The sequence below is a fragment of the Carex rostrata genome, chromosome 18, assembly GCF_964058835.1.
Source record: "Carex rostrata chromosome 18, lpCarRost1.2, whole genome shotgun sequence".
Taxonomy (NCBI): Eukaryota; Viridiplantae; Streptophyta; class Magnoliopsida; order Poales; family Cyperaceae; genus Carex; species Carex rostrata.
Window position 1 is genome coordinate 4,972,413 of NC_135935.1, and position 12,742 is coordinate 4,985,154.

At 35.6% G+C, this 12,742-nt stretch overlaps 1 protein-coding gene and 1 pseudogene across 2 annotated transcripts; one reads left to right on the forward strand and one right to left on the reverse strand.

The window, feature by feature from the left end:
• Window positions 1–1,521: 1,521 nt before the first annotated feature.
• Window positions 1,522–4,413, forward strand: LOC144569750 (cytochrome P450 81Q32 pseudogene; annotated as a pseudogene). The gene is made up of 2 exons (XR_013516151.1): window positions 1,522–2,719; window positions 2,855–4,413. The product of XR_013516151.1 is annotated as a cytochrome P450 81Q32 pseudogene (transcript).
• A 707-nt stretch (window positions 4,414–5,120) lies between these two features.
• On the reverse strand, window positions 5,121–8,322 carry LOC144569293 (uncharacterized). Its single transcript, XM_078319560.1, has 7 exons — window positions 7,916–8,322; window positions 7,343–7,580; window positions 7,065–7,255; window positions 6,617–6,852; window positions 6,087–6,330; window positions 5,702–5,809; window positions 5,121–5,381 (listed from the first exon to the last, which is right to left on the reverse strand). The coding sequence occupies exons 1-7, from the start codon at window positions 8,132–8,134 to the stop codon at window positions 5,253–5,255; spliced, it is 1,365 nt and encodes a 454-aa protein (XP_078175686.1). The 5' UTR covers window positions 8,135–8,322; the 3' UTR covers window positions 5,121–5,252.
• Window positions 8,323–12,742: the final 4,420 nt, after the last annotated feature.

Consider the following 12,742-nt stretch of genomic DNA (forward strand, 5'->3'; position numbering starts at 1 on the left):
CTACTAATTTTAGGTCGTGCTTGACAAAAAATTTGTACTCATGCTTGCTTTCTCTCGTCTTGTTTCCCCGTTCCTGCCTTCACACTTTTGAGTGTCCAATTACAAGTAAAATTGCTATAAGAATCCCTTACAGTGTTTCACAATTTCACTTTATTATAGAATCCCTTACAGTGTTTCACAATTTCACTTTATTATTAATGCGCATACAAATTATAGATGCATATGGTAACATGTCCCTTAACATGTCTGATTTATCCCTTTCAATGTTTCACAATGTCCTGTAACATGTTTGTTCTATGTGTTCTCTTTTTTCTACTTTTCTTTTGCTCTTTTCTGTTTTCATTGGAATATCTGAGTGGTGATTGTTTCGGTCTGGTTGATTCAGTTCCTATTTGACTCAGTGCCTTCTTTGGAACTTCTGAGTGATAATTGTCCTAGTCCAGTTGATTCAATTCTTGGTCTGGTATGATCCAGTGCCTTCTACGATGAAGTCTGTCAACAAAACAAATATGCGCATAGAGAAAATCATCACTAGGCTTCTATCATTTCCATTAAGCAAGAATGACTAAAATTGTATCCACATGAAAAATTGTATCCACGTGATGCATATACTACTGTGCGTTTTTAGTTTGTTTACAGCTAAGTGTTTTCTAAGATAATTCCTATCTAATCTTATATAACAGCTGATTTGTAACTCTTTAAATTAATAAATTGACCTACGGATTTTACTATCCAAAAAAAAAAAATTATAGATGCCTAAATTGACCACAAATTATTGATACACAAATGGTGACTTCATGCGGCCAATGTGGGTATCGGTATCAATATGACGGTACAAGCCACTGAACCTTTCTTTTCGCTTTTCTTTTGCATGAAATGTGTGTCTGAATTAAACACCAATTGTATATTTCTATGGAAAGAAATAACACCTCTTTATGATAGCAGAGAAAGCAAAATAAAACGTGTCAATTAACTCCACTGAATTTTCAAAAAGTCCTTAAAAGTATATAAATTTCTAATTTTATTCAATAAAAATTCTTAACGCCACTGGATAGAATTACGTCATTGATCTGTAATATTTGGTTTTTGGGCATATTTGATTACATAAAAAATGCCTAGATAAAAATAAAATTAATTTTTTTAGAGATTAGTGTGAATTCCTAGTCAAATTGAATTCTTGACATATCTCGTCAACGGGGCGGGCCTTAGCAAGTCCATACCAGGCCTATCTTTCCTATTATTTTGTTTGTTGGGTTCAACCCAATATCAGCTATATTGGGCTTGTAATCATGGCCCAAGTAATACAACAAGAATTATGAGAGCCCAATTTTCTAAACCTCCCCAAAAGCTCCTTATAAAGCCCTGGTTTTTTTTTTTTTTTTTGAGGAAAAGCCTCTAGGCACCTTTATAAAGCTTTTAACAGAACTAGTTAGTGCTGCAATAGTGCAATATGCACGATTATTCTTCACTAATTGGTAGACCTATTGAATGGAATTACGAAACCAAAAATAATAAAAGAAAACATGTCTTTTAACAAGTTTGAAGTATTACAGCAGTAAACAAAATTTTAACGATTGCACAGTAATTTGATGATGTAAATCAAAAGTAAAAATATCCTAAATTAGCATACCAGTGGTGCTGGTAATGTAACAATTCGTTGTGATGACAAACATAGCTAATTGAAAGGATATGGTAAATTAAGCTCACGAATGAATTCAGCATAGAAAATGTTAAATTAAGATAATGCTCCCAATTTCAAGAGAGCATTGGGAAAAAAAAGATCATATAATCTAGCTCAAACAAAATGGCTATGAACTACTCTTGGAAAAGCATTATTCTCTCAGTAGCTCTCCTTTTCTTCATCAAAATCCTTCTCTCTCAAATTAACAAGAAGAATAACAGCAACAAAAGACTCCCACCAAGCCCACCGGCATTTCCAATTATCGGCCACCTTCATCTCCTTAAGAAACCACTCCACCATGCCCTGGCCCGCATATCAGAGAAATATGGCCCCGCCACCTTCCTCCGCTTCGGCTCACATCCTGTGCTCGTCATTGCATCTCGTACCTTAGCCGAACAGTGCTTCACCACCCATGACATTGCCCTCGCTAACCGTGTCCACTTACCCTCTGTCAGAAAATTTACTATGATAGGCATATCCAACTATGGGTCCCGCTGGTGCAATATGCGTCAGATTGCCATTACTGAGGCTCTCTCAGCCGAACGGCTGATTGCCACCACACATGTTAGAGATAGAGAGGTCAGAGAAATGGTCCGTCAGTTGTTTCATTACTGGAAGGTTTCTACGGCTAACAAAGGATCGTACTACTTTGAGAAATTGGAGCTAAAACGAAAGCTGTTCGAGATGTCCCTTAATATGAAAATTATGGTTATTGCAGGAAAGAGGTTTTATGGAGACAAGGTTGATGACTCGGATGAAATGAAGCAGTTCAGATATGGAGTTGAGCAGTTTTTGGCCTTGAGTGGTGCCTCCATTTTGGAGGACTTTGTACCTATTTTGCGGTTGACTGATGTATTCGGGCTGATGAGAAAGAAGAGGCGGCTCATGATACTGCTCGAAGAGATGTCACATAAACTGCTCGAGATGCATAGGAGAGAAGGGGTCAGGGAGGAAACGACAATGATTTTCAATTTGATTAAACTACAAAAGGAAGATCCTGTGAGGTATACTGACGAGATCATCAAAGATATCATCATAGTAAGTTCAATACTTGCATAAATGTTATTTCAAATCAAATCCAGGTGATCCAAATTCCTACTTGTATAAATTTCATAGAATCAGTACCAATTTTAAAATTTGTTCTTAATTTTTCCTTGTTGAACTATTTCACAGAGCTTGTTGCTTACTGGGACTGATAATCCAGCAAACACTGCAGAGTGGGCCATATCACATTTATTAAACAACCAAATAGTGTATAAGAAGGCCATAGCTGAGATTGACACACATGTCGGGACCAATCGGCTAATTCAGGAGTCAGATCTGGCCTGCCTTCCATACCTCAATTGCATTGTAAACGAGGTACTCCGACTCAATCCTGGCAGTCCCTTACTCATACCCCACGAAGCACGTGAAGAAGTTTTATTGGAAGGTTATGTTATTCCACGTGGCACTATGCTATTGGTGAATGCATACCAGATCCATAGGGACCCACAGACCTGGGATGATCCAACAAAATTTAAGCCTGAGCGGTTCGAGGGTAAAGAGGAAGGGAATTGGATGATACCATTTGGCATGGGAAGGAGAAAGTGTCCAGGAGAAGAGTTAGCAAGGCGCGAAGTTGGAATTATATTAGGATGTCTCATACAGTGCTTTGATTGGGAAAGAATTGACAATGAACTCATCGACTTGAGTGAAGGTTCCGGATTAACACTTCCGAAGGCCATTCCAGTGGAAGCATTGTACCGTCCTCGCCAAGTCATGTTGAAAGCTCTCCCTGAATTTTAGGCTGCACAATTCCAGCTTAGTTTTGCTTAACTAGTTGATGTAGAAAAGAGAAAAGAAAATAGAATTAAAATGTGCTTGAACTCATCTTATCAGCAACAGAGGTAAAATTTGATTCAATTTTACCAAATTTTCAAGTTCAAAAAGCAGACCATGGAAGGCTGTTATTACTAGGCTACATTGACCTTGATCTATCAAAGGTCATCACACTGAATCTTTATTGATGTATACATGATCCTACAGGCCAGTACTTAGCACTTAATTTGATTCCTCTATTATACATGTACCACAAAAGTTACTGATTACTAATTAATTACTGAAAAAAATAAAAACGTAAAACAATGGCAGCATGTAAGATTGAACATAATTGATGTGCTTTGAGAACAAAGAATAGTTGTTTTTATTGAATTTCTGAGATAATTTTACAAGAGGAATGCATTGCTATTTATAGCTTTATTTTCTGTGTACCGCTGGCTATTTGCCTTGTTGATAAGATTGACAGTATCTCCCAATTAAGGTAATTAGAATGGCTATTTTGCTGAGCTGTTGATTCTTCTGATGAGAGACTGTGATTGGATGTATGTTTATTTTCCCTATCCTTCTATTTTGTAACAATAATTATCACTTGAAGAGTGATATGGTATTTTGGGATCTGGGAAGAAGTGTTATGAAAAAACTAGAAGAATCACTAGAAGATGCAAAACTAAATCTTGAAGCAAATAGAGGAGATGCAAAATTACTTGCAAACAAGCATGCTGAAGAGACCATGAAAAGTACCAGGAGATCAGAATGTAGACAATACATATTAGTTGCAGAGTTTCTTTCCCATTAATTAGCTTAGAGTTTTTTGTCCTATGAGGTAATGTCATAAAAACCTTCAAAATACATAAAAAAAAATTATTCTGGTAATGTTAAATAGTTGAGAGCGTTTTTTACTCTACTTAAAAAAAAAAAATAATCCTAAATCTAGTTGATACATGCTAAAAGCTTCTCCATTTAGAGCTTTCAATTGAGCCAGTTAATTTTATTTTCAAGCGATCCAAAATCTTAATATCACACGAATACTCTTCTCTTAATGCAAGGATATATATACACGATTTCTGGGTTGGTGTGGAACTTGTGGCAGTGCAGCAAGGAATTAAGAGTACCTTCTAGAAGTCCCATCTTTTGTGCCCCTCTTTTTCACCTCCTTAAACATTAATTATAGTTGTTTATCTGTTAATTGAAACTTTGTAATCGTTAATGATTATATATTAAACAAAACTGCTTGTTTTTGTAGATTTATGGATACTTAGTAACAATTTACTGTTAATAATTATATATTTTTGCTTCAACAGATAGACCACTATTGTTAACAGCAGGTGAAAAGGGGTGGACGCACAAGGAAAAGAACAAACTTTTTAATATATAAATACAATTTTTTAATGAAAATTATTATTAAAACAAATTAAATTGCATACCATTTAGGGCAGCACCAGACCTTCTAGTATGTTCTTATTTAAGAAAATGAATTTTATAATTATCTGTTATATGGGCCCTATTAACAGCATTTTCCTTTTGAGGTTTTCATGCTCAAGAGTCAAGACACTGAGAAAGAATCTGGCAACCGAACTGATTATACACTGCTTCCAGTTAATTTATGTATGAGAACAAGACATCAAGCAGAAATTCCTAGTCTTTGAATAATTATTTCATAATTGTTCCAAACACTACTGCTTTTGATTATTTCATACATCATATTTTAGATCAGAGAATAGTTTACTTTGAAATGCCGTACAATTTACTAGTGCTAGGTTTGGGTTCCACCGGGATTTTTCGTGACAGGGAGCTTGCCATCATAAGTGCACCTTAGCACATCTGGTAGTCTTTGAACTAGTCTTGGTCCCTTCGGCACTTTTCCAGACCTAGGCCTTATGTCCTAGTTTGTCAAATAGAAGTATGCAATTATAATTAAAACATAAGAAATGCAGGCAGTAATAACTGTAAGCATTGAAGAAATAATCAATGGTGGAGGTAATATGCAGGAAGGCTTGCAATGATGGTGCCATCTTGATACATTAGGTGGTTATTTAAGGCGTTATTTATTTGATCCAGTGTAAATTATAACCCAATTCACTCAATAAAAAGCCAAGATGAAAGATCCAAAAAGAATAATCTGAAGGTCAATTTGTATCAGCAGCCATGTATACATGATAACTACCTTGTATATTTTGTTAATTCAAACATAATATAACATGCCTGATCAAAAATGGCAGTAGGGATGGCGAGAGTTGCAACTGCATTAGGAGAGTCAACAATACCAGATATTCTTCCTTCACATGGACAGCATGACAACAAGATGTAAGCCTGAAATAATTTTTTTTCCGTATTAATAAATTATTATAGTTATTCAATTAACAGCTACTTAACCTTATGGTTTACGTATTTTAGGATGTTTTAATATTTGGTATGCTTGTATGGTTGCTCTCTATGAAATGAAGTTACAGTACATGATGATATCTTTGTGAGAACCGTATTACGATGCGGAGTGGTGTGGACTGAAATATGTTATACCAAACATTTTTTTTTTCTCAGATGCCATAAGTACAAAAAAATGTAAATTCAAAGTAAAAATGTGCAGCACCTGCTCTTTAGAATAGCCGAATCTGGAGAGATAATCAATAGCATTGAGAACCGCTCGCTTGTATGCCACAGTGACATCAAGATAGTGCTGCCGGCCGGCCTCATCCACACTTATTCCCTCAAAAACCAACCATTCTGAAAAGCGTGGCTCCACAGGCCCAATTTCAAAAATGGGGTTTACATGAAGCGGTGTGGGGCCCATCGGAGTCAGGTACTCTTTCATGCCTTCCCTGATTATCTCACACCTTTTCAAAATACAGCTCTTATGAGAGGGTCCTCTTTTGAGGAGTACTTAACATGATAAAACAAGAAGAAGAAAAAATTCCGTTTTAGCAGGACTTGATGATGTTAATGCTGCAATTAGCATTTAGCCAATAAAATAATCAATGTTCAGTCAATTAAAAATTGACGTAATTGCCCCTGATTGTTTTCCATGATGAATCAGTCAATCATGAAAGGTTGAGTATCCAGTTAAAATTAGGTATTCTGATACTTGATCTAATAATTTAGATAAAGGGGGATGTTATTTACTTGAGCTCTAGGAAGCCACTCATTTCAATTGCTCCACAAAAGGAAATCTCACCATCGCCTTGAGAAAAGTGCATGTCGCCGGTACTTAAATTTGCGCCTTCAACAAATACAGGGAGATATACTTTCGAGCCTCTGCTTAGATTTTTAATGTCACAGTTCCCTCCATTTTCCCTGCCTGGTATTGTTCGGGCCGCCTCATTTGCTATCTTTTGCCACTCAGAACTCCCTTCTTTAATCTAAAAGGTTAAGCTGTTTTTAGAAAATGTACTTTCGAGTTATTTAACCAAGGATTAACATAACAAGATATTCCAATATTGACAACGACCTCTAGAGAAAAAAAAAATACAAAAATAATACAAAGTAAAATAAAATGGTTTTCAGCCTTCATCTCCACCCACCAAACTAAGTGAGACTAGTATTGTAGTGTGCACAGTATGTGATATTCTACCTTGCCTAATAAACAATTCTTTGGGTTTGGTAAGCTAGCAAGAGGACGCTGATGCAGAACCTCACACAACTTCAGTGACCCTGTGTCAGTCTCAGCTAATTTTCTCTCTCTTTCATTCCAAATGTTAAGAAGATCATGTGATGGTGCTGTGCCGATTATGCCCGGATGTGTCAGCCCCGGAAAACGGACACCTATCAGATACAACAATATAATTATTCACACCCAATAACTATTATGTCTATTTATACCAGCATACTGATTATTGCAAAATACAATACCTGGAATATTAGGTGAGTATGCGTAAATTCCTTCGAAATACCAAATAGCTTTTGTTGCACTAGGGAAGTGGTCGGTCAAAAACCCACCCCCATTCTCTCGATCGAAAGTGGCAGTATATCCCCATTCGTCACCTGGAAGTGGGCCGAGGTTGCATATCTCCACTGCGAGAAGATCCCCAGGCTGAGCTGGCTTCCCATCAACATCCAATACCCGCAATGGGCCACTAAGATAGTGGGTCTGTTAAGTAATGTTCTGTTCTGTTAGTTAAACAGAGCTGCTATATCAGTTGAAAGAGTTTAAATGCGTATTATATTGTTTGCGCATGTAAGAAATTGGAAATAAATAGATAAAGAAATATACATAAATGAAAAATTAAAGAAAAAGTTCAACTGAGCAAGGTCACTGTGTTTGTAAAAATGGACTGTACACCTACTCGTTTACACATATCTGTACTAATTTCTTGCATAGTGGCAGTGCACCATGCACTTTGTAAAATTGTAAGCTATTTATATAGTTGCTTGACATGCTACTCCAGTAGTGCTATTTTTATTTCAGGGATGGAAAGAACTTACAATAGTGAGATCAAGCGATTTGATATCCTCTGCCGAGTTGTTATCCATGACTCGGCCACCGGTCCAGTCTACCATCTCCACCCGGAATAGTTCACCCTCAGTGACATCAGCAACTGGGGGTATGTCGGGATGCCAACGGTTGTGCAAAGCAACTAATTGCTCCCATGGCCTCTTCTTGACATCTATTGGCACTACTACTCTTGGAGTTAAAGGTGCCATGTTAAGGCTTTAGTTGCGGAATATGGACATGAAATTGATCGATTCTATCCCAAAACCTTGGGGATTTGATATGACTGTGAGGTTACAAATTGGATTAGTGACGAGTGTACTAGTGTGGGTTCCTTGTTATCATTGTTTTTTATTTGTGACGACTTTTTGCACTGTCCTCTACCTCCACTGATTAAGACAGCCTAGATATTTTCTCCAGTACTGGTTAAGCTGAAGAACCGATGTTTTCTTACCTGGGGCTTGGGGGAATCCGTATCCTCTGTAGTATTGTAGAGGATCACCGTAAGTTTGAGATTAAATCTCAACCTGTTTCTGTTTGAGATTCGGATCGTAATAGGGGCAGTATTTTTGAGCTTTGAGATTTGTGCCAAGTTAAAAGAATGGTCCGGATCCATCAATTAGGGAATCATCGTAAAAGATTTCCTTGTGCGGTACCCAACTGGATCCGAATTCAGCTTGGGTAGTGGTTTGCTATACCCGAAACGGGTTAAACCCGTTTTACCCGGCCCGTACCCGTTACCCGTTTGACCCGTACCCGTTGCCCGGGTCAAACGGGTAGACGGGTAATATACGGGCCGGACAAGGCATTTGAAAAAAAAACCCGTTGTACCCGTATCCGTTTACCCGTACCCGACCCATTACAAAATTTGAATTTCAAATTTTTTTTGGCGGCCTCCTTTTAAAATTTAGATCCAGTGCAATTCCTCACTGAGTGCTACAATCCTAAGGGATTGTAGGGTCCCTCCAATTCCAAATCCAACCTTTTATTTAAATCTGCTACAATCCAAAGTAAATCTGGGCCGTTCGTTTCTATTAAACAGAAAAAAAAAAAAAAAAAAAAAAAACTCGCCCGGACCGGATCCGTACCCGTGGTACCCGTACCCGTCAACCCGCAACGGGTACGGGTAATAAACGGACCGGATAGAGATTTTGGGAAAATTACCCGTCTACCCGTCACGGGTTTTACCCGTACCCGGCCTACCCCTTTACCCGTCCTACCCGTTACCCCTAACGGGTTACCCGGAATGGGTCACGGGTAACCCGTTAGCAAACCACTAAGCTTGGGGAGTGAAGTCGTATCCTCTGCATTAACTCAAAAATGAATCTTTTGAGTAAAATGCATCTGGACCGTCCGATTAGTTTCAAAATTCGTGCAAATTAGACTCACACTAATATTAAAGACCATCCTATCCTATGTTTTAGGCGGGACCAGATAAGCTCCGTTTACAATCGGACGGCCGATATGTATTATTTTGATGCTCTTTTGAGTTACAGGCGATCGATGCGGACTCTTGGCGAGTCCGGACTTTGGAAGTAACTCAAATTTAAGTTTATATCTGGACCAATCCAGTCTGAGGTAAAATGTACGAGGTTGCTTTAATATTTTGTGTCAAAACAGATCTGACGGTCCGGATCTAAACTCAAAATTTGAGTTAGCAGGAAATGGCTTAGTTCATACCAGGATATCTGGTTGAATTGAGCATTTGATCTATTCCCCTCCCATTATAAATACTTTGTTCCAAAATTCCATCATTTTTATTATGAAATTGTCTAATATTGAGAATATATTTATAAACGTCAAAAATTCATTAGGTGAAGTTTACCTAAAATTCCTGAAGATAATAACATATTTTATAACAGAATAAGACATATTCAATATATAGGTACAAAATTTAATAAAAAAGGTAAAGTTCTGTAAATATGTTACTCATTAGGTAAAGTTCTGTAAACATCGTTAGTTTTAGGACTCCAAACTTCTGATTATCTTCAAGCACTTTAAGATTTAATCTTTAATTGAATTATTAATTATCTTAGTTTAAGTTTTAATTCTCTACTAATTTCTTGTGGATCTTCGTTTCTATAAGAAACAGGTGGATGTACTCCACTTTTTCAACAACAAAAAAAAAAAATTTCTTGTGGATCGAAATTTTATGTACCACATTGATAGGTCATTTGCTTGTGGCGCATGCGCAACTATTAGCGTGGGATTTTGTTTTTATCGAAACAACAACCACATCGTCACTCAATGCTTACTTTTTTTTCCAATCATGTGAACTTGTGAAGTAGAGTAGATTTAGATGAGGTGAGAGAATAAGTACCTCATTTTCCTCTCACTAAAGTTATCTTAAGAGGGCCACCACTGCATGGGGCAGTTGGTAAAGGCATAGTCTCCCTACGGGAGGGACATGGGATCGATTCTGCTTGGGGGCAGAATTGTAGCCTACGGGCTTTACTCAAAAAAAAAAAAAAAAAAGTTATCTTAAGAGGAGAAAGGAGAGGCAGCTAGAAGAAAAGTCTTTTTAGGGTTTAGTAATCTAAAATTGAGAGTTCAATTTTCTTTAAAAAAAAATCTTAAGAGATGAGTAATATTAAATTAAAAAATTGACGTCTTTCAGAATTTACAAAGTATTAATAAAGTATTATCGTTATATTTTTTAATTTATGTCAATATTGACAATTCTAAGGTATTAATAAAGTAAATTTATAAGTATTTTATTGAACATAGAGATAATCTAAAAATGAAATTTGATTCAATATAAGTATTATTTGTGGATACATTAAGGATTGTTAAATCTCACTGTTATTTATAAAAATAAAATATAAAATTATATAAATTATATTGAAGTAAAGTTAGCGTGTACAATGTTCATCAAGAAATTTTAGTGAGCATAAATTTCAAAATCTATCAAATTGATTTAAAATAACGAATCAAAATTATTGAAATCGATCTACTTCACTAGTGTTGTGTGTACAAGCAAAATTTTGAATTTTTCAGATTTATTTAGTATAAAATTAAGTGGTAAAAAATGATGAAAAATGAATACATTAAAATAACTTATAAAATTCCATTTTAAATCATTTTTTAACCGTTTGACTTTGTACTACATATGTTAGAAAAATCAAAATTTTGCATCTACATGCGTCACTCGTAAAGTATGTCGGTTTTAACGTTTTTGATTCGTCGTTTGAAACCAATCCGATAGAGTTAAGAGTTATGGTCACCAAACCCTTTGGTGAGCATAGCACAACTAGCTTTACTCATTATATTGAGTAGAACTTAATGTCCCTAACGGCATTTAGAAGAGGATGAATATGAGGTCTTTCTAAAATTAATTTTTTTTTCAAGTGATTATTCAATAAATAAAATATCTCAAGTACAAAATAAATAAATAAATGAGTTAAGAGAAGTTGAAACAAGAGATAATAATGGATTTCGGCAAAACAAGACCGACATCTTCGGGGCATCATGACCGCTTCTCGGCGTGTCTTTATGTTACTCAATGAGAAAGGTTGTATAAGGTGGAACTGGTGAGCCCTTACAACAAGCGGAAAGTCAACATGGCACAAGAAGATCGAGCACAAAAGGCTCTACTTTCAACACACACTCCAGGAATCACTAAAATCACTCTAACGTCAAACTTGATAAATTTAGGTGAAATAGATTTGAGGTTGTTGAAAGAATATTGAAATTAAAACATAAGTAACAATGGACAAAGCTAAACCTCTCAAATGATTCGAAATTTGATGCTCAAAGGTGTCTAGCTTGATAGAAGGGAAACAATCAAACCTTCCATTTATAGAGAGATGTTAGAAAATGAAACAAAATCAGGGTTTTTCCATCAATCATTACAACGGTTGGCACATATGACAATCTGCGATTAGGGTTTTACTTGTGCTTTAATCAAACGTTCCAACGTTTGACCAACCATTGGCAACGGTTAGTCTCTAGTTGGTTTTTGCTAAATTTGCCTGGAAAAATATTTTTGCAATTCAGAATTTTGATTTCAATGGTTACAACAATTGACAACTGTAGGTAATGATTGCACTCATACAGCACAACCTCAAATTTACTTTAGTATATTTTCAAACATAATGATGTAAAAAGTAAAATGGTAAAATAAAATATCTTGCTATTCATGATTTAGCCAATCTATGTAGCATTTTTTCACCATGAATCATGTCTTGATGCTTTTTTTATCACTCAAATTAATATAGCAATTATACCTGCAAACATCTCAACAAAAAAAACGTAAAATTCAATATTTATATATTTTGCAAATTAGTCAAATAGAGCATTAAATTGCTTACAACAACATAACTAAGGAGTTTTTAAGCTCACAAATCATTTTGTGAGTTTAACTTCAAAATCTAACAAAATGATTTCAAATGACAAATTCAAATCGTTGAAACTTCACGACTCATGAAGTGTTTACACTTCAAATTTGTAATTTTTTTATTTAATAAAGTCAAACTGTCAAAAAAGAAGATTGATAAGTTAATTTTAATATATTCATTTTTATGTGCTTGATTTTGACTTTATACCAAGTTAATTCAAAATAATATATAAGTTTTACTTGTAAAATAAATCAATTCTATCGGTTTAGATTCGTCATTTCAAGTAAATTTGATAGACTTTAGAGTTAGGCTCATCGAAAATATTTGATGAGCCTAAAAACAATCCTGTTCTACTCAATTATATATGTATTATTAAATTTTTGTCAGAATAAAAACAAAATCACGAAATCATCCTTCTTTCTATACTCCAATCTGACGGCAGGATCAGAGTCATTCTAAAAAAGACAACATCAGATTAATTAA